At 40.3% G+C, this 21,778-nt stretch overlaps 1 protein-coding gene across 1 annotated transcript; it reads right to left on the bottom strand.

Moving 5' to 3' along the window:
- Window positions 1-382: 382 nt before the first annotated feature.
- SLC10A2 (solute carrier family 10 member 2) lies at window positions 383-19,549 on the bottom strand. Its single transcript, XM_046664972.1, has 6 exons — window positions 19,088-19,549; window positions 12,388-12,506; window positions 8,157-8,245; window positions 6,977-7,152; window positions 5,111-5,268; window positions 383-2,504 (listed from the first exon to the last, which is right to left on the bottom strand). The coding sequence occupies exons 1-6, from the start codon at window positions 19,462-19,464 to the stop codon at window positions 2,377-2,379; spliced, it is 1,047 nt and encodes a 348-aa protein (XP_046520928.1). The 5' UTR covers window positions 19,465-19,549; the 3' UTR covers window positions 383-2,376.
- Window positions 19,550-21,778: the final 2,229 nt, after the last annotated feature.

The following is a 21,778-nucleotide window of genomic DNA, read 5'->3' as shown; positions in this document are numbered from 1 at the left end:
AAGTATATGTAATGCTTTTATTATTATTTTAAATCAGCTATCATCATCACACCGGTTTTAAGAGTCTTTGATTAATGTTTCCCAGTATGATTTTCTCAGGGACAACCTCAATCTGTATCAGTAGGAGACCTAATCACTAGAGGATTTAATTAAGACTTTCTTTCAGGCACTTTTCAAAGAACAATTTAATATTTGAGAAACTCCACCTTATTTATATCTCTAGAATTGAATAGTGAAGAAATCTTGACAGTTGTCACAAAGACTCAAATAGGCCAAACATTATAAAAATTATTTTCATTTATTCAAGCCTTTAAAATAAAATATTCATTTAATATGATACTCACAGAGGCAATAAAATACATAATTTAATTGGCTTTTCAAACTCATTTAAAAATAGAGAGCTGTCATTTTAAAAAGCTCAGCTATTTTTCTTCCCTCTAGTACATTAGGAAAAAAATCCACAACTCACAAGATACCACATCGTGTTAAGAAAGCCAAGTTCTGTCTTACTCACTTCACTTGATCAACAGGGAGGAAAAACCTGCTCGCTGCAGCTGCAGGCATCCAGGCCCTTGGCTTTGGGTGTGTTGAAATTATGATATGAATTCATAGTGTGTCTTTACTGCACCTGCCTGTTTTCTGTTTGATGAAGAAAATGTAGGAGGCGCTTAACACAGAGACTGATAGCTTTCCTTTTGAACCACTGGCAGCGTGTTCTTTGACACTCCCTAATAAGGAAATCTGTACCACCTCTACCCTACTATCTTTTAATAAAAATCCTTAGTCCCTTTTAAAATATTTGTCTAATGATGGAAAAATATAGGGGCCTTATTTAATTGTAAATGTACCTTTCATAAAAAGGTACGCATGTTATAATATTTAAAAGCAGAATTCCTCACCTCTCAATTGAAAGCTAAGTCAGGAGTTGATGTTCATGGTCCTGGACTGCTGAGGTGCACAAGCAGGGTCAGAATTCACATCACCCAAATGCAAAAGGCCGTTTGGAGACCAAATATTTAAAAGGGAATTTATGAGGCAGCAAAAATTTCCAAACGAGAAATGAGTTATGAAGGTGCCCACGTCTTGCTGTGGAATAAGGAAAAGGAGATTAAATTAGACCCATAATTGAGAACCCAACACTTGGCCAGTTGTTTTCCCCTTGCCATTAATCAAATCCTCCTGGCTTCCTCTTCTTACACCTAACTTACAGCATCCAAAGAACTCACCTGGCAATGCCCTTCCTACTTCTGGGGCCCTGGGCTTGTCCTCTTTTCCCTCAAATACTGTATAACACTCACTTCCCCCATGGCTCCCTGGTTTCATTCTTCTTATTGCGACCTACTTCTGCACGTCTAATTGACTCTAGTCATTAGAGTGGGCTTCTGTTATTTGTGCTTTTCCATGTTTTTCCTATTGTCTCACATTGAGTTGAATCCACTTACTAGAGAAGTGGTGTTTCTTCCATTGCTTCTGCTGTCTTTGAGCCTCCTGCCACCTCCCTGCTCCATGATGCCTACTGTAGGGGATTCCTATGAACCGAACAGCTGTTGTATTAGCCAATGTGGACCTGCAAAATGCAGGTAAAACTTGAGGAAGTTCCTTTGCAGGGCTTGAAGAGCTCTTTGCCAAATTCAAGACATTTGAAAGAATTCTGTTTTCATAAAATATCTAGTGGGTATCATTGGACTACTGAGGCAGAGCAACTGGTGTACAATACCCGTGAAAAGTTATGGGCTTGATTGTAATTTGGTTATTGAATTCTATTTAGTAACTCTTTTCTCTTATTTTTGCTTTTGGACTGTCATTGGAGAAGGCTAAATTTTTTTTTTTAAGTACAGCAAGTCAGATAGTTGCCCATGTTATTACAAAGTTATATAAATAAATAGGTTGCAATGTTTTCAAAATAGTAATTAATATGTCAGTGGAAGACATTCATTTCAATCTTTTTACAATCATAAATATTGGAGAAATTCTTGATCACTTTATAATAATAATTCATTGCATCTATTTTAACATACAAAAAGGTGCTTATCTCTGGGTTATGAGATTCTGGGTAAGAATTCAGTTCAGGAGTTACAAGGCTGTCAGTGTTACCTATGTCAGGTTTAGTCTGAGCTCTGAGGATATTTTGTTGGGCATATTTCAAAGACAGTACATATATATATATATTTATACATATATAAATATATACATATATAAATATTTGTCACATTAAAGATTTGGAACACAGTCACTTGGTACCAAAACCAGTATATGGATTCAATTAGATTTTCACTTTAACTTTTTCCTGACAAATATCTCATCAAAACAAATAATTTAGTATTATTACAGCTGAAGCATGTTCTTTAGAATTCTTCTTTGTTGTCCACTTGGTATCTATTTTTCATCTGGTTGAAAGCCTTCGTTCACCTTGTGGAGCGATGACTCGGAGACTTTTTCACCGTCTTTGCTCTCTGGAAATTCCTCATTGTTTTTTCTAAAGTATTTCTTATATCCAAAGTAAACTAGAAGACAATACACAGGAGGTTAGGCAAATTTAAAAATAATTATCTGCAAACTTACTTTGGATAGTGATTATAATATATGGCTCAAAAGGCAGTTTGCAATTTCTGTGGGCTGGAGGCTACTTAGAGAAAGCAATCATCATTCTTAGTTCCAAGACCACTCATGGTAAGAAGGATGGCTGATCTTCAGGAAGATGTAGCATACAACTTTAGGGGAAACTTTCTCAGGGCAATCACATGACTTAGTGAAGGCATCAACCTTGCAGGTGGTCCTCACCAATAACAACAACAGCAAGCATTTATTCCATACCTACCACTTCCCAGTTAATGGGCGAGTCCTCAATAAATATGCTACAAGCTAAGTGCGTTGTCCAGGACCTCGATCTGTGCGGGAGGACTTGAACTGGAATAACACTGTCTCTCCCTGCCTTCACTCACTCCTTCCCAGTATAGGGGAGCCTTGGCTGCTTGGTAATCAGCCTTCCTCTCTTTCGTGTAGCTGCTAGTCTCTGGTGGCAGAGTGCCCTGCCTGGACAGACTGGCTTGCAAGGGGAGACCTGCAGTGTACATGTGTTTAAGTGTGTTATATGCACGTGTGTGAGGCAGTGGAGAGGAGCGGTATTAACAAGCCCATTTTGCTGCAGTTTTCTTTTACCTCTCAATTGGTTGCAAAGTCAGCAGGGGAAGAGAAGGTATTATTTATGGAACTCTCAAATTCCAATACCTCACACTTAAAATTGGTGTAAGAATATTGTCTATCTCATGGGGCAATTGTGAACATTAAGTGGGATAAAATAGTGAAGTGCCTGGCATGGCCCTGACAGACAAGTAAGTGCTCAGTGAACGGTAACTGTCATTACAATACACAGCTGAGAGAGACAGTGTCCTGCTTCAAAGATCCTTATGTGTCAGGATCAATATCTCCTTGGATTAGTCCCTGCACTTCTAACAGTGTTAACTTTGAAGCCACTGAGCTAGTGAATCTGGTAAATTGTGCTTATGGTTAATTAAAATATCTCAACACTTTTATCATAATTATTTTGATCTGTGATTCCCTCAACTTATGCTTACGCCACTGATTTCATTTAATCAAACTTTTCTTTCTCCCTTTCTTTCTCTTTCTCTTTCCTTCCTTCCTTCCTTCCTCCCTTGCTCTCTCCCTCCCTCCCTCCCTTTCTTCCTACTTTCCTTTCTTTCTTTTCTCTCTCTGTCTCCTTCCCTTGTTCCAAAAAATATTTAGACTTCTACTTCCATCACTAAAATAGGTTTCCAGGCATTGCATGTACTTCATAAAGATGCCTTCTCTGTTTTCACTCTTACTGCTAAAACTCTGGGTAAGTATAAGACCAGTGCTGGTGCTCACCTTTGCATTATCCCTTCAACTTATCTATTAATCCCTTCTGAGTTAGTTATTCAACTAGTAAATCTACTTAATGGTACTCTCGACCAGTCCACTTTCTCTGGCTTGTCTAGTTGACATCACTAGCTAAATTATCTGGAGTAATCTCAAGGTACATCAAAGTGGGTGTATTCTGTCATACAAGCAAACAATGTAACTAAGCCATGGACCCCTGTCTCCTGCGTCAGTGATAAATCAGCAGAAGGTTTCCAGCGGATCCAGAGAATTCTCTTCTAGAAAACAACACTCTGCTTTGAGAATGACATCCAAGACAGCAGTGCAGAGAATGATTAACACTCAGAGGCAGGTTGAATACCAACTGGAGCTAAGTAAAAATCAAACCAAACCCAAACAAAACTATCTCAGGCATTTCATGACAACGTTCACCGTGCTATGTCATTCACCTTCACCATACAATTTCTGTTAAAATGTCACGAAGCTTAAAAAGACAGTTTCTTTATTTAAAAAAAATAAAATTTAAAAATAGAGGTTAAACATCATCTGCCTTTAGAACACAAATTGCAGAGAAAATTTTCAACTGGGTCATGGCCAGCAGGTGGCAGGGGCTGATGGATCAAGGCCATATGCCACATCAGACGAAAATTAAGAATCAGGTTAGTTATCCTAGTACTTGAAATAAAGGACATGGCTGCTTCAATTGTTTCAATTATTTGGGTATTAAGAACGTATACACATACACACAGACACATATCTATTTCCAACATAACTTAGCCTGATAAATATCCTTTGCATACCAATTTTCTGATAAATATCCTATACTTACAAAGCATATCAAGACTACATTTTCAAAAAACTGACCACTGCAGGGTTCCTGGAAGCGCGGAGGAAGACACGCAGTACAATGGTCCTCCCAGGTTAATAAGCCTCCCTACTCAGTGGTAGTCCCTAACTACTGAGGAAAAGAAAGTCACTGGAAAGAATTGAGCTCCGTTACTTTTCACCTAAAAATAAGCTTTACTAGAACTTTTTGGTAAAATTACAATCTTTTCATCAGCAGTGGGGAAGTCACAATAATATTATGGGTGGCTTTTTCCACCCATTTATTTTACTGCCAGAGAAGGGAATTTAATTTAATTTATATAATTCACTGACAGAAAAAAGAAATTTAAAAAAATGCCCTATGAGCAAACCCAGGATTTCTCAAAAAAGAACCTCATAATGAAATGTGATTAGCATTCTTCCTTACTTGCTAAGAATATTGCTGCAAAGACGAGCTGGAAAATGCTGTAGATGAGTGGGAATGTAAACACGTAGTTGAGCTCCTCGTAGGTGAACGATAGCTGGACTATGGTGGAGCACAGCTGAGTGTTCTGCATGCCTGTTTCCAGAGCAACTGTTCGGCACCTAAAAGGAATGTTAAGAGAATATATGTTTTTATTGGATTTTGTTTGTTTTGCTTTGTTATTGTATAATATTAAAAGCAGATATAATGAGAACAAGTACATATATATGTGTGTGTGTATATATATATGTGTCTGCTGTTAATGTATATATATTCAATGTATAATTTTATTTATATTGAATAAGTATATAACTTACTAATATATATTATATAATAAATAATAATATTCTTTATTATTAAAAATAAATTCTTTATTATTAGAAATAAATATTCTCTCTCTTTCTCTTTATATACATAGATAAAATCTTGCTCTAGTCACTTTTTATGGTTGTTTTGATAATGAGGAAATGGATATGAAACTCTATAAAAGTTAAAAAGGCATATGCAAACTAAAGCTGCTGTTGTTTTCTCTTTTTCACATTAAAAAAAATCTGGACATTATAACATCTTTCTGTTCAGAGAGACAGAGAGTACTGACCAGCTTATCTTCCCCCTGAGCAGTGGAATATATCAATATCTATGACATCTGTATCTATATGAGTATATACATACATCGAGAGAATATTTATTTATATTATACTTAATATATTATATAATATTTATTAATAAGTAATATATATTTATTCAGTATAAATAAAATTATGTATTGAATAAATATATATACATTAAAAGCAGATATATACAGAAATAAAAGATACATATATAAGAAAGGAGCAGGTTCGTTTATATTAGCGTCCCACAAATGGCAAAGAGGATTCATTTTGCTCTTTTCAATTATGTCCTTGGTAACAGTGCAGAGCACAGAGAAGGGGCTGAGAAAACACTCAAGACAGAGTATTTGTTATAATTGTTTTATTGTTAAATTGGTTTTGTTTCTCTGATTAAATCTTGATAAAAATCTGTGAGGTAGGCATTACTGCCCCCTTCTACAGATAAGAAAAGTCAGAGAGGGAGGAAGTGCCTGCCACAGGCCCCACGGTCGCTAAGTGGGAAGCCGAGTGCAAGCCCAAGCAGCCTGACTCACATGTCACACTCTTGCCACTGTCCTGTGCTGCTTGTCTCTTTCCCAGCCTCCTACATACGCCAGCCCCTGCTCTTCTCCCTGCCTACTGAATCAGATGGGCTGGTAGGAGAGGCAATATCTTTTCCAGTACCAAACCCGTAAACGCTAAACCCAGTTCCAACGTGCAGCACCTCTGGATGATGAGTTCATCCTGTTGCTGGCTGGAGAACCTTTGTATACTAGAAGACCAAACTAAGTGCTTTTGTTAAAGTTGCGCTGCTTGGAGAATAAGGATGCAGGACAATGATGGAGCTCAAACTGCCTTCTATGCGGAATGGTCCAGAAGAATTTGAGCAACAGAGAGGCAGGTAGTATTTTCTTTCTGGGAGACTTGCATAAATTAGTCCTTGTAAAAAGGGGAAATCTGATCACAAAGACATGCATAGAAGGAAGGCAATGTGAGGAGACACAGGGAAAAGACGGCCATTGACAAGTAGGGGAGAGAGGCCTGGGGCTGATTCCCCTCACAGCCCTCAGAAGGGACAAACACAGCTGACAGGTTGATTTTGGACTCCACAACTGGAAGAAAATACATTTCTGTTGTTGAAACTACCCGTTTGCGATACTTTGTCACAGCAGCTCTAGCAAACTAACACAACAGTCATTACAAAAGAAAATTCCTGGTTCAGTTTACCAAAACACCATACCTGTGCCAGGGCTGACCAGCTATTCTAGCCAGAAAAAACCCTAGGGAGTAGCCGGCCACAGGAAATATTGTTCCTATAATCCACAGCTTGGGATCGATGATCCAGGCACTTTGGTACAGTATTCCTCCCACCACAGCTATGAGCACAATAAGGATTGCACCTGTGATGGACCCGATCTGGAAGAAAGACACAAGCAGATGCAACCATTGCGATAATGCAGTTACCTCTCTGTGTATTCTTCCCCTCATGGCCGCCATTTGCCCACCAGAAATACTGGTGCTTGTCCCACGTTTTGATTTTTAAGAAAATAGGACTTCCATGCTCAATTAGCCTGAAGAAGATATTTTAGCTTGCAAATTATCTTTGCCTGAGAGGAAGAACTAGAAGCCCTGGCTCCAACATTCAACTCCTGCCGTCTTTCCTTCAGTAAATCCCAAAACCTCTCTGAGTCCTAGTTTCTTCATCTGTAATTGAGGATAAAATCTTGCCCTAGTCACCGTTTATGATTATTATGATAAGAAAATGCATATAAAACCCTATAAAGGTTTAAAAGGCGTATGCAAACAAAAGCCATTTTTATTTTTTCCTCCTTTTCACATTGAAAAAGAAATTTAGAGATAACATTTTGTTGTCCAGAGAAACAAAGACAACCAGCTAGCTTATCCTGCCCCCGATCAGTGGAATATGTCTGTGTCTATATCATCGATCTCCATCTCCATCTCCATCTCATCTAGCTAGAATATAGCTGGGGAAGGGGATAAATGTTTACTGATTATATATATATATATACGTCATCTACCAATTGCCAGGCACTGAACTGGCCATATGGATACAGAGATAAGGAAGATATGATCTATTTTCTAAGACAGCTGTTTAGATGTATTTTATAATACAAACCCAAGTAACAGAGATAAGAGCAAGGTGCTGTGGGAGTTCAGAGTAGGATAAAACCAAGAGGCGACGTGTGAATTGGGTATCTTAAAGGGTGGACAGGAATTTGCCCTGTGGATGTGAAAGGGAAGAGCATTCTAGAAGAGCATGCATGTTTAATAATTTTAAGTCCCCCTAGAAGGAGGTTTCTAACATAATGAGAAAACCAACTTAGGAGATGGAAAGACCTATCATTTCAACTCACAGTGTGAAGCATTTGACCCGGCAGCCTATGGCCCGGGACACTTACCTTAAGTATGATCTTGGCTTTTTGGGGCCATTTGTGATTAACGAACATTCCAATGGAGACAGGAACAACAAGAGCGACCAAAGATGTACCTAAAGATGACATGACAGAAGGGTGATTTCATCAACAGAAAACATAGCACACGAGAGAGGAAAACAGAAAAGTAAGCTGCCTGGAAAAGGCTTACATAGCATTTCAGTCGCTCTTCTTGAAGACACAACACAGAACTGGAACAACATCAAGCTCTCCTTTACCCCCTCCAGTACGTAATTTAGTAGTACCCGTGGAGAACTGATACTAATGAAGATATATATATCCCTTCCCTAAACCCTGGGTTAATTTTTTAGAGTTCCTTACGCTGCCAATCAATCTCTTTTAGTTTCAGTTTCTCAAAATATTGGCTTATTTGGTCCTTGGATCTTTATATCCTAGGGAAAATACTTTTCAAAGTTTGTGTGTATATGTGTTCTTGGGGTGTACGTAGATGATATTTTACATCTGTCTGTTACTCCACAGTAGTAGAAACTTTTTAAAAAGTTCAGAATTCTCCAGGCATTCTGAAGCTAATGACTTCTGGTTAGGATTGACTTCAGTTAGTCAAATCTACAGTGGAGAGATGAGAGAATGGGTGGAAAAGCACGCTTTAAATTTTCTGCGAGATAATATATTTGGCGACCTCTCAAGTAATTATAATTCTTTGCAGGAACGTGCTCACCCAGCCAGATAAAAGAGTCATACTTCAATTTCACTGTGCCAAATTTACTGCTGTTCTCGTGACATGTGGTTTGTTTTGCCATATTATTTTACACTCATTTGTCCAACAGCTGCTTTTACATAATATAGCACCAACAACTTCTAACTTCTTATGGGCTGTTTCTTTTTCAAACATCCTTTAAAAGCAGTAGGAGAAAGTGGAATTGAATAATGAAATTCTGAGAGTGGATGTTGCTTAGTATTGGAGTAGATTGAATGAGGACTGGAAAAAGGATTCTAGATTCCAGGGCTGTAAATATGAATTTAAAATAAGTATAATAGTGATGAAAACAGAATGTCTTTGTAGGCTTCTGGCCCTCCTGGCAATATAAGGATTGGAAATTACTTTTTCCCAGGAATTACTCCATGGGATTAAGTAACAGCTAAGGATACCAATAGCAGGAAAAAACAAAAAAGGATGGGAGGAGAGAGTAAGGAGAAAATGGTGGAACAAAGGCTATGGAAGAGTTGTTGATAGATGTACTAGAAAGAGCCCCCAGAAAAATCCCCTCTGAGTATCCTAACATTCTACTACTTTGGGAGGAGACTTCCTCCACTGGGTCTGCAGACTCCTTCCTAAATTGTGTAAAGTCTGGAGGCCTTCAGTTAAAACCATCTTGACACAAATTGTACTATGGTACTATGTACTTAAGCCTAGGTACTAATACTGTGCTTGGAATGTAAGCGGGCTTAGGTTTTGTAACATATTTTTAATGGGTTGGATCTATGACAGTGCAGCCCATCTGCCACATTCAGCCACTCTTGCAGAGTCTTTATCTCCTTGGGGCAGCCCGAAGCTACAGTATAAACACGAAAGCAGGACCATGTGCCAAAATCCGTGGCAGAATTGCGTTTCCTCTCCTGACTGGACGAGGCCAGATAAAGCTTTTCTGGGACTTGAAGTTGACTGGAAAAGACATTCGTTGCCCTTGGTCACACTCCCGCCTGGAGAGGTGGCTTGTTGTAATTCTCCAGTGAGCGAGAGGTCCCACTCCTCTCTTCCCCCAGCTCTGTTCAATTTTCTTCTCCATCACACGTCTGTGCTTCTGTGTCAAACACCTGTCTATTTAGATGAGAAAGCATCTGCCTACTGTCACACCATTTGAAACCTAACTTGGTCTTTAATCAAGTTTACACAGCAGGTGTAGGAAGAAAGAAAAGTAGAAAGAAAGAAGAGAATGTGATGGTGATGAACAGTCACACGGTGCAACCTGGAGCCAGATGGACTCGGAGCTAAACCTTATTCACAGACTGTGGGAACTGGGCACATCACTGCAGCCCCGAGCCTTGGGCTCTCCTGTGAGCTGAATAGAATGATGTTTATCTCACAGTGCCGCTGGGAGAATTTGACGATGAAGTGGCTGTAGTTTGTGGTCCTAGACACTAACAAACGTAGGACAGAGAGGGCTGGGAAGAACAACTGGCTGCAGCGTGTTTTCAGTGGTATCAGCCGTGCAGCCTCCTCCTCCTCCATACAGATGTCATCATCTGAAGGGGCTCGGAGGGTGTTTATTGAAGCGTCAGAGCACAGTGGGCACCGTGTGGAAACTGTGCCTAAACTCCTGCCCCACAGAACATAGTGGAGAGCAGACCGCGGGGCTAATTTCAGCTCCCCAGTCATCTTGGACAAAGTAAACATTTGAGCCTTAAACATCCTGTGAAGCAATTGGGTTGTTTGTTTTCTATGTTAAAGGACTAAGAAAACCAATAGCAAGAAGATTAGATGGGAAAATAGGCCTGGGCAAAACAGTGAGTAAGTGGAGTTAATATCTTTGGTAATCAAACTTTCATTTAAAATTTTTTTAACTTTTCCTCTTCTATTCCATTTTCTTTTTTCTTTTCTTTTTGCCCTTTACCTCTTCCATGATGACCTTTTCCTCCATGGAGGTGCTAATTACTCTTTCTCGCTTTTTCTTCCTATTAAAATTTATTTACATTAAAAGATGTGATATATATCATTCACACCGTAATTAGAATTACTCAATATTGCCATAGGGCATTTTCCAGAGGAGAGTGAATATCAAAAGGAGGATATTTTAAGGCTTAAATTATTTTCTTAAACAGTAAATAATGCAGAATTAATACTCTTCAGTCAGCCGGCAGTTTCTTTGAGAGGCCTACAATGTACACCACTCACACAAACTATATTCTTTAACTATAAGGAATGTGTCTTCTGAGGGAGCAGACTGAGAGTTAGGCAGCAGGAGGCATATGTAAGTGGTTGTGGAAGGTCCCCTACAACCTGTTTGCAGGACATTATGTCTGATATGAAGGAGTTCCCCAGGGTCAGTAGAAGAACCTTGTACAGGGAAATCCCATACTTGAACAGGGTGTGCCAAGGAGGACTACTTTTTTCTTTTGCTCTAATAGCCATGGTAGAAATAGGAAGGGAGACGAGGCTATCTAAAAATATTGCATGACAGATTGTCCCCAATTAGTGTTCCCAAAGTTTGTTTTAATTCAGTTGTGTAGGCTCTGAACCATGTTTTATCACAGAAACAATCTTTCTTAGAAAAGGAAGGGATTTTAGATGTCATCCAGTCCAGCTTCCAATGCCAACAGGAATTCTTTTTACAAACATCCTGACAAGTTACCATTTAGCCCTTGCTTACATGCTCCCTTCAATGGGACACCCACACCTCTTTGAGACAGCCCATCGGGGAGACATTCATCTCCAAGGTTAGCTGAAAAAGACAGTTTAGCATGTAATGTACCTGGTGAATGGTACTGATGTCCTATTTCACCTCCATGTCATTTTTCATGAAGATAATTCTATGGGAACTGCCTGATTTTGGTAGACCAGGAACCATCTTGTCCTTCCTTTGACCCCATGTTACACCACCAACTAAGTTTGTTCTGCCAGAAACAGAAAAAAGCTCCTTTTGGATAGGGGTGAACATCTGGGAGTTAAAATGAGTGGAGACAGAGTCCTCACTCCTCGGGTGTGACACACAGCCTGCGCCAGTAAATCAACTTCTGAATCAAGATGTGACTCTCAGTCGAGTGTTATGAACGGGTGTTTCATCTGATAGTTTCCTATTGCCAGACTCACGATTGCTTACTTGGTGCCCTCTCTTTCAATCACTAGTGGAAGGTGCTTTGTATTTCTTCAGTTTGAGTGTCTGGGTGCAAATTCCTGTTCCCATGGACTAGTTGCACTCTGGGTTAAGGAGCAGGTGGAACCTCTCACGCATCAGCAACTTTGGCCTCCTCTGGTCCAGAAGCCTGTGCCAAAGGATCCCTTAAGTGGGCCCCTCTCCCTGGTGATTTCAATGGAGGAACAAAACAGGCTCTCCCATGGGGTCAAGGTTTGGAATTTAGATTCTTCCAACCCTCATTCAAATGAAATACTCATTGGGCATAAACAGCTGCTGGTGCAAGAGGTAAACACCAGCTGGCTCTGAGCCTGGCCTGAGATCAGCTGGGAATAAGCACAGAGTAGGGAGGTAATAGTCAGAAATCTTGCAGAGGAATGACTTACCTATGTTATCATAGGGAATTACGATCGTCCCAGAGTCGACCCACATTTTGGTATAGATATAGAGGCACAGCGGCATCATCCCCAGGGCCAGCAGCGTGGAGCATGTGGTCATGCTGACGCTGAAAGGAAACGGGTAAGTTGGGTTTTCTAAGGGAGAATTTGTTTCATTTTTCAATTCATGATTAGAAAGTCCTGCAAAAGACTCTCTCAACTAGCAGCACCCTCCGGTCTAAGGGACAGAAATATGCATGTGCCTGCGTTTGTGCAGGGCCCGGCCTTGGGCAAAATGGTGAGACCTATATTTGGTGTCTTCCAATTGTGTCTTGTGCCATCCCTCCCTCCCCACTGGTTCTTAAGAATCAGAGAAGATGTTTAATGACTGTTTAAATTCATTATTCGACAAGGTACAAGGTGCTTGGACATGCCACCCTTTGAACTTCCGGTCAGAGAATAGCACACACATTTCTACCAGCCAGGGCATCAGGGGCTTCACTGTGTCTGTCTGTGTTGGGATGAGGTAGGCCTCCCTGGGCCCTTGGAGGAGAGCACAAGTCCAAGTGAGGAAGCTTCAGTGTCTTTCCCTAAAGCAGTGTCTTTCCCTAAATTATTGCCCCAGTGCGCATAGCTTGAGAAAAGAAGAGAAAGTTGACTTAAAAAACCAAAGAAAACATGCAACCAGGCCTGGATTCTGTTCCTGCTGAGAAATTTACCAAATGTTTGTTCACAAGAACCAGGGTCTGGTACATTCTTCCTGAGAGCATCTGTGTTTTAGGGAATGGACCTGGCTGAGCAAGTGGACTTTGGCTTTCAATATGGAGGGATTAATCTGGAATGATGCTATTTCCTGCCCTGTGACGGTGGATAGAAGAGAAAGTTTTGGATAATGGGTCTTCTTACTTCCATCAAAGTTTCCTGTGCAGAGGGGCAAGTCCTCTGCCTGGGGAACAGTGTTGTTAAATGGCTGGGTCAGACAGTAAAGGCAGACACTGCCTGGGTTGGAAGCAGGTATGGCCACTTCCGACACGACTTTGAGTAATATACTTGACTTCTCTTTGACAGTTTCCTTAACTGTAAAATGAAGATCATAATTGTTGCCACCTAATAGGCTGTGAGGACTGAATGAGCCAATGAGTCCAGTACTTAGAATAATGAAAGGGGCTCATGAAAAGCTAGTTAGTGTTATTATCAATCCAGCCATAGTGTGTATGTGTGTGTGTGAGAGAGAGTGTGTATTGTATTCCAGCATAATACAGTATTAGGAAAGCAGAGAAAATATTCTGAAAGGCCGTTTCTTCAACAGCTATAGCATTGAGACTATCAGAGTAGTAATTTCTTAAAGGTGTTATATGTGGACTTGGAGGAAAATGCTAAACTACCTACATCACCCACCTCCTCCCCAAAACAACAGAAACAACCACCCTATACAATGCTAAGGAAAACAGCTGGAGGGGAGGAATTTCATTTCAATGCACCTAACTAAGCACAGTTTTGGCAAAATAAGGAGTGGAGGCATTGTTTATCAGGGAGCTTTACTTCCCTAATTATCCCTTTCTTAAAAACCAGGAATGACTTCGCTTACAATGTGTTTAAAAGATTTAGGAAAAAAATGCTTGTTTTAGTAGAGCTAAAATAGTATAACAATAACCAATCCTGGAGGTGTGCATAAAACTTGTCTAAGAAGTTCAATTTATCATGGTGACAACTTAACACCATTTACATACAAAACAGGATGTGAAGGCAGAGCCCTACACCAGAATAATCAGTTAATGTGTTACAAATAATGCTTTGTCCTACTTACAGTTAAAGTATTAGAATTTGTCAATGCTTCTCCCCTCTCTCCCTTCCTTCCTCACTTTCTACGTTATTCTTTCTTTTTACTTTTTATTTTTTAAAGTAAATGGGAATGGATTTAAAGTTATTTCCATAGTAAAGTCACTTTTATTCCAGTGTCTGCAATATGATTTCTAGATTGGAGAGAAGTGGAGGCAGGGTGGAGGAGGGGCAGTATTCATTACCTGGATCATAGTGAAGAGAAGACTGAGAATTTTTTGCTTTAAACCATGAGAACAACTTTTAGAAGAAAGTCTGTTTCTCTCCTTGTTTTTCTTTCAGATTTCCTTGTGAAGGTTTCAATTCTGAGTTATTGCTAATACAATTTATGAAATTGTATCATAGTTTTGAGTTTGGCAAGAACGGTTTCTTAAAGACCGCGAGGAGGGACAAGATGGGAGTTGGAGAAGGAAATGGTTTAGATTTAGTGAGCCATCTTGACTGGGGTGCGCTGCAGAGGGACAAGAGAATAGGTAAGTGGGAGTCTGTGCCATTTGAACTAATATGAGAACAACATCCAACCACTCAGAATGAGATGAAAAACAATTCACGGGTAAATAATTTTAAGGAACAATGTAGGGGAATAAATTAGCAAAAGAAAAAATCATTTTACATGAAGAAAATCAAGTTTTATCAAGAGCATAGATGTCAACAATGGAAATACTACCATAAATTTATATCGGAATAAGAAAAAATGTAAGAAAAGAAATAAACAATCTCTTGGCTTATTTTATTTTATTTTTTTTAAAAAAGATTAGCCCTGAGCTAACATCTGTTGCCAATCTTTTTTTTCTTCTTCTCCCCAAAGATCTCCAGTACACAGTTGTAGGTCCTTCTGGTTCTGCTCTGTGGGACACCCCCTCGGCATGGCTTGATGAGTGGTGCTAGGTCCTTGCCCAGGATGTGAACTGGTGAAACCCCAGGCCAGCTGGGCGGAGGGAGTGAACTTAACCACTAAGCCATGGGGTCTGCCCCTTCTCTTGGCTTTAATTCTTGGCTTTGGCTCTATTAACCACCAGGGAGATTTTTTCTTTTCCTTTTTGGAAATAAAAGAAAGCAATCAATGAGAATTCAATGAATGTTGAGGAATTTGGTGAAGTTAGTGATGAGGAATGCAGAAGATTGTAATCATTTTAGAAATGAAACACCAGGTTTGAAAGATCAAAAGAATTGTATATAGGTGGTGCTAGAACATGGAGGTGTGATAAGTGATAGAAATAATGTTGAGCAAGAGTTAAGAGTCTGGACAGGGATAAGTGGACAGGTCTGGATTCCAATTCTGACTCTGATGTGTACTGACTCTGTGATCTCTGTCAAGGTTAGGAGCCTTAATTTTATCACCTATGAAAAGCAGAAAATAATAATATTGACCTCAGAGGATTATTCTGAGGATGAAAATGCATGTAGAGTACTTCTTTACGTGGCTTATAGAGTGCCTACTAAATATAACTAGTAAATAAAAACTACACGAGGGAAACAAAGCTTGGTAACTTTGAGGGAGAATAAAGGAGAAGTCAAGTAGTATTGGTTTAGTTCTTAGAGTAGAGAGCAGCTGTGCATTTAAGTGGTAGAAATGGGAGGGATTGCTTGGAATTTGTCATAAGCTAGAGGTCAGGGATTTAGAACAACTGAAATAAGAGGGAACACTGAACTGGAAGATGCAAAATGGAACAACATTTGGCCAAAGAACAAAGGATGTGGTAGGAAAATCCAGAAACTGTTAAATCTAGAAAATAATAAAAGGAGTGTAGAAAGTGCATGGCAGTGAAGGAATTGGGGGAAACCGAGGAAAGCATGCATAAGCAGGGATTCCCCAAAGAAGTAGGAAAATGAGAAGGAAAGCCTTTGTGTGGTATGGCTGAGGCCACTGCAAAGAAAGCAGAGACGCGAAAATAGGGACTCTCTTGGGATAGAGTGACACAGGGAGGTGGGAGTTCTCTGGCGCTGAACCATGGGCCCGGGCCACCAGCGGATTCACCTGAAAACGCCACCTTCATTCTTCCCTGAAACATGTTGTCCATCATGTACCCGCAGCACAGCGAGAACAGGAGAAAATACTTGTGTGCTGATCAGCATCCCACAACAGCTTTCTAGGCTGGAGTGGTCTGAGAAGGAGCTGAAATATCACTTGCTGCTATTTCCATGAGCAAGGATTCAGCGAACAAGGTCTGTTATTTTTATTTTTTTAAGTCACTAGAGATTGTAAAATGCAATGGCTCCCCAGATTTGGAAGAGATGACAGGGTGAGGAAGAGATGATTTGTCTTCTCCTCCCAGGAACCACATCCAGGAAAGTTCAAGCCAGGCGGAGTTGTCGTGCTGGCATCGTGTGTTGTCTGCTCAACTAGGCCAGATGCCTGTTGGGACCAACAATCATGTCTTGGCTGCCATTGCTAGAGTTCAAGTGGGAATGAAGAGGGTAAAGTTCCAAGAGGACAGAATTGAAAATATGAATGGTGGATAAGATTGTATCTAAATTATCCTGAGACTTTAGTTATCCAGTGCTCACTCCGAAGAATAAAAGGTGTTGGAGATCTGTTTCCCGGTAGCTGAGGTGTTACTCTTAATTTGTTATAGAGAAATATGTGAAGTTTTTCCCCTAACATATGCAGCACATAATGTCATCATCATATATAATGGCATAATTAACGATTATGGGTCCTTGTGATAAACATTATTATTATTTGCTCCATTAAAGTACAGCCGTATCTCCTGGGTGATTGTGATGACGGAGCTGTTTGTCTCTAAAAATAAGTGGTGCAGAGGCTGCTGTGCTCTGAGAGTTGTCCTCTGTGCTTTGTCTTCTCTCTTGCGGTCAGGCTTTTGGGGCCACTTGCTGCTGCAGGACACCGGCCTGCCTCTCTCGTACCCCTCCCCACTGCTTGTTTCTCATCCCCTGTGCTGGGAAACAGCACAAGAGAGCTTTAGAATTTAAAAGGAGAGTAAGTAGGTCCTTTGTGAGGAAGGTTTATGAGATTAAGTGGGCTTTATTTTGGGTGTGCAAAGTCCTTTACTGGATCTTGTTTGAGTTATGGATAGGTGAAATTGCCCGAGAGGTGACTATTGGACTGAGAGATGTTGAGGTTATTTGCAAGACAAGGGGGAGCTGTGGAGTGCACACTTTCTAGAATAAAAACTAAAATTTTCAATGCCATGTATCCCATTATTGGGCTTATTCTGACTTGCTGAAGGATTCATATACACTTATTCAGCTGGATGTTTTCCACCAAGGTTTCAAATTTGACTTTTGGTTCTTATTTCTTAATATTTTTATTTTTACTAGAATTGTTACATGAGGTAGACAGGGTTACATAATCGTCTTCTGTTTCAAGAGAAATAAGATTTCCCTAAAACCACAAAGGTGTGACTTGGAGCTTTTAAATTAGGTTTTTATACTTTTAGCTTGCAGAAGGGAATCCATTTCAACAGACAAACGACCCAGTATCACACATATTTTTCTATCTTACAAAATGATTACATGTGTGGCATTATGTTGAGGTATAACACTTTTCTGTTTGGTTGAAAAGTTATAAATATTATGTAAAAGCTGTTTAGTGGAAATCAAAGCCACATATACAATTTATTTCAATCCCCTTGGTTTAGCTGGTGCTAACCTTTAGAGTTCTCACCTCTGTGTTCCTAGTTCCTCATGTCAAGCTAAGTTAAAGTCTAAAAAGAACTTATTGCTATATTGTGGTTCACAGATTAACCAAACCTGAACAGCACTTATCATTCTTTGTTCTTTATGAGACTTTCCTTAAAAAAAAGTCTATTGCAAGGAAGATACAGTATTTCCTTATGTGAAAAATATGTAAGGTGAAGCTACGTAGTTTGTATGGCTTTTCTAAAGCTTCTGGAGAAATCAGTACCAGCTGAGAGGAGGTGGCAGGCTCCCAATTGCTCACTAGGCACTGGATCAATCTGGAATACTGTTTAACATTTCGTAGTGGTTACATTTCTACACTTTGAGCTTCTCTCTTTTGAGTATAGTAGCTGGTGATTAACAGAGCTGATTGCTTACTGTACAGTATTTAATAAGCACATGTTACATTAACACCTGGCCGGTTTGCAGAAATGCATACCTTTCACAGGAAACGAGGAATTGTGAGGTAAGGAAGAAGACATTTGTCTATTCAACTTGCAGCATTAAAATTCTCAGTCTTGTCACATTAATGCTTCGTCTTATTTCTATTACTTTTTTCCCAGTGCTAGTTCAGACTGGCACAGGATGAATTGGGCAAACATTGCAATTTAGATTACTCTGTGGTAAGCAGAGAAATCATTTTCTGTTTATTTTACAGTAAGGTAAGCATAATTTTTTTTAAAAAAGCTGCCACAGGTTCTTTTTTTTTCTTCTAATGCCAGTAGAAGTGAAGCAAATGTACAAATTCTTCCTTAGATTTTATACCAGGAAAAAGCTTATCCAAAGAACTGGCTGTGTCCATTGTGTCTAGTGTTTATGAACAACTTGATTCATTGCGCTCAGAACTCTTCATCGTCACAAAGAAACATTTTCTTTTTCTTTTTTCTTTTTTTGCTGATACCAACAAGGAAAACTTTCTCAGCAGCAGCTTGTGGCTTGGAAAGGATTTCTTTTTTGAAAAACTTTGAATCTTTTCCCAAAGATAAACAGCAATTATCCAATTCCCTGTTAACTGAGTTAGATTAAAAAACAAACACAAAGTATAACCCTCAAATTCCAACAGCTAAGCAGCTGTGTAGGAAGGTGAGTGAATGCATTCATTTTCTTCTGTTTAGTTCTTTAGTCTTATCCCAGATCAACGGCATATCAGATGGACATTCACAATGCATAGGCTTCTGAAAAGATTCATTAAATGTAATTGTGGTATGTGGAAGTTTAGATATCTTACCTCAGGTCCATGTCGCCATCCACCCAATAGGCCAAGATGTTGGAGGAAGTTCCTCCTGGACAGCATCCCATGATGAGCACCACTACAGCTTGGATGGGGAGGATGCCAAAGGCCACTGACAGGATGAATCCTGTGAGGGGCATGATTCCAAACTGACAGAGGAAGCCAATACATATGCCCCACGGCCGCTTTATATGCCCTAGGAATTTCTTGATTTCCACATTGCATCCCATGGAGAACATTACCATAGCCAGGAGGATGGTCAAGACCGTACTGAGGACCACACTTAGAATGGCATTGAAATCTCCGGGAGATACAACACAGGATGCACCATCGCAAACTGTTGCATTGGCCGAACAGCCCGTTGAATTATTCATTGCTTGCTTTGTTGCTCAAATGGTCACAGAAGTCCACAGAAGCACCAGTCCTCCGCTCCTTGCCGGACAAGTAATGCCTAGTCCAACCACGTCAAACTTTTAAACCCTTCCTAAACATGTCACTTGATGTCTCTTTCAAAAGCCACCTCAGAGAAGCAATAAAAAACAGTAAATGCTAGTATGTCAGTTTCAAGACGTAACATTACAACACAGCACAAATGATGAATCATAAAAGTCCTGCCAAATTACTGGTCCAGACAGAGAATTATAATTAATCATTTATTGGCATGATAATGAGCCATGCCATATAAAAAGAGCTGTGTTAATGTTTAATGCTGGGAAAGTTTGTTAAATATTTTCAGTTAAGTGACCCTTAAAATCAACTCAGAATATTACAGAACATTGTAGGGGGTGAGCTGTAGAAAAGCATGTTGCTTACTCATCTCCTTTAAATAGGGGAGATCGGGACCTGAAAAGTCAAGTGCCCTGTGCCAGTTAACTTGCAAAATAGAGTCGCACTCTGAGCTGGAAACCAGACCTCCGATTTCCTCCCCAGTAGTTTTCCTACTATACCAATCTGTCTGCTCCTATGGGTCTGTAGTGTTCATAAAGTACGTGTAAATTCGAGAAATTTGTAGGGCCTTGATGCAAACTTATGGGAGAGTGACATTCAGGAAGACAGAGTGTTTTCCGTTTTGTCTGATGAGGAGGCGGCTGACTAGGAGAGCCATCCGCAGTTACTTACACACACAACTGTGTATGTGTCACCATAGCAACAAAGCACTTTACAGGTAGAGACAGTATAATTATTTAGAGGGATGAACCTCAGAGGATTAGGTCAAAGGAGCTCTTTGTGCTTAGAGTCAGGAACTGAAATTAGAATATTTTGAAAGGGGAGCACAGTCAGAGGTTTGAAGGGAGGTTGATTTTTGTAAATGTTCAATCGTCAACCTCATTATGGGCAGAACACTGCACTTGGTGTATAGGGAAGATAAGAAAGAGGTAGAGGAGAGATTGTTCCTGTTCTCAGAAGGTTATAATCCAATTATTGAGTCCAGATGCAGCATAAGAATAGAATTGAAGGGGCTGGTCCCGTGGCCAGTGGTTGAGTTCATGCGCTCCGCTTTGGTGGCGCAGGGTTCCACTGGTTTGGATCCTGGGCACGGACATGGTACCACTCATCAGGCCTTGCTCAGGTGGCGTCCCATGGAGCACACCCAGAAGGACCTGCAACTAGAATATGCAATTATGTATTGGAGGGCTTTGAGGAGAAGAAGGGAAAAAAGAAGATTGGCAACAGTTGTTAGCTCAGGTGCCAATCTTCAAAAAAAAAAAAAAAAAAAACTGAATATTTTGATCATGATTCACAATTTATAGGATAAATTCTAATTTATTGTTCAATTTAGTCATCTTAAATTAAGTAGGACTAGTATCCCATTTCACAGATGAGGACTTGAGGGTCAAGGAAATGAAGTGCTTTATTCAAAGTTACTCAGCTGCTAACTGGAAATACTGAAACTCAGTTTGGCTTGGCGGAGATTTAGAGAAATACCTTAGAACACAGCTTCTCAAAACTCAGCGTGCACCTGAATCCCCTGGAGCGCTTGTTAAAATGCAGATTCTGATTCTGCAAGTCTGGAGTGGGCCCTAGATGTCTGCGTTTCTGACAGGCTCAGAATTGATAGTGATGATGCTGGAGTATCAAGGTTTTAGAATACCAATGTCAGGATGTCAACAATTGTACCCAAGCTGGTGAAAACTGAACTTACTGGTCACAACTGAAAGCAGCATCTCCAGAGCAACTCAGTACGGAAAATTAACCTTTTTCATAACTTGAGGAAATACGAGCTGTGGGCAGTGGAGTGGGCCACCAAGCACAGCAGTCAGTTGAGCCAATTGTCCCAACTGCTGGGGGCCTAGGGCTGATGTCCCTTTAACCTGGAACTGAGCTGCTGGAAAAACTCTGAGCCATCTCCTTCGAGGTGATAATGATTCACACCCACCCACCGCTGGTGCAGCTCCCATCCCAGGAGTGCTCCTCGTCAGCTGTCACCTCCACCGCCTGCCTTTCCTTGTAGGGTGGGCTGCCATCAGCTCTCCCTGGCTGCCTGCCAGTTCCTGGGAGATCTTCCTGTCTCTTCTATCACCCTTCTCACTCCCACAGTGAAATGATTAGCTGGGTAATCCCCATAGGGGCTCCCCTCTGACTCTTGGGCGTGGAATGACTTGGCCTTGCCCTGCTGGCCCCCTCCACGCATCTCCTGACCTCTGGCCCACTTCTTGGCTCAAACGCCAGCCAGACAAGGGCAGATGA

The sequence above is a fragment of the Equus quagga genome, chromosome 6, assembly GCF_021613505.1.
Source record: "Equus quagga isolate Etosha38 chromosome 6, UCLA_HA_Equagga_1.0, whole genome shotgun sequence".
NCBI classification, from domain to species: Eukaryota; Metazoa; Chordata; class Mammalia; order Perissodactyla; family Equidae; genus Equus; species Equus quagga.
The sequence above is the reverse complement of the archived record's forward strand: the minus strand, read 5'-3'. Positions and strand labels throughout refer to the sequence as shown.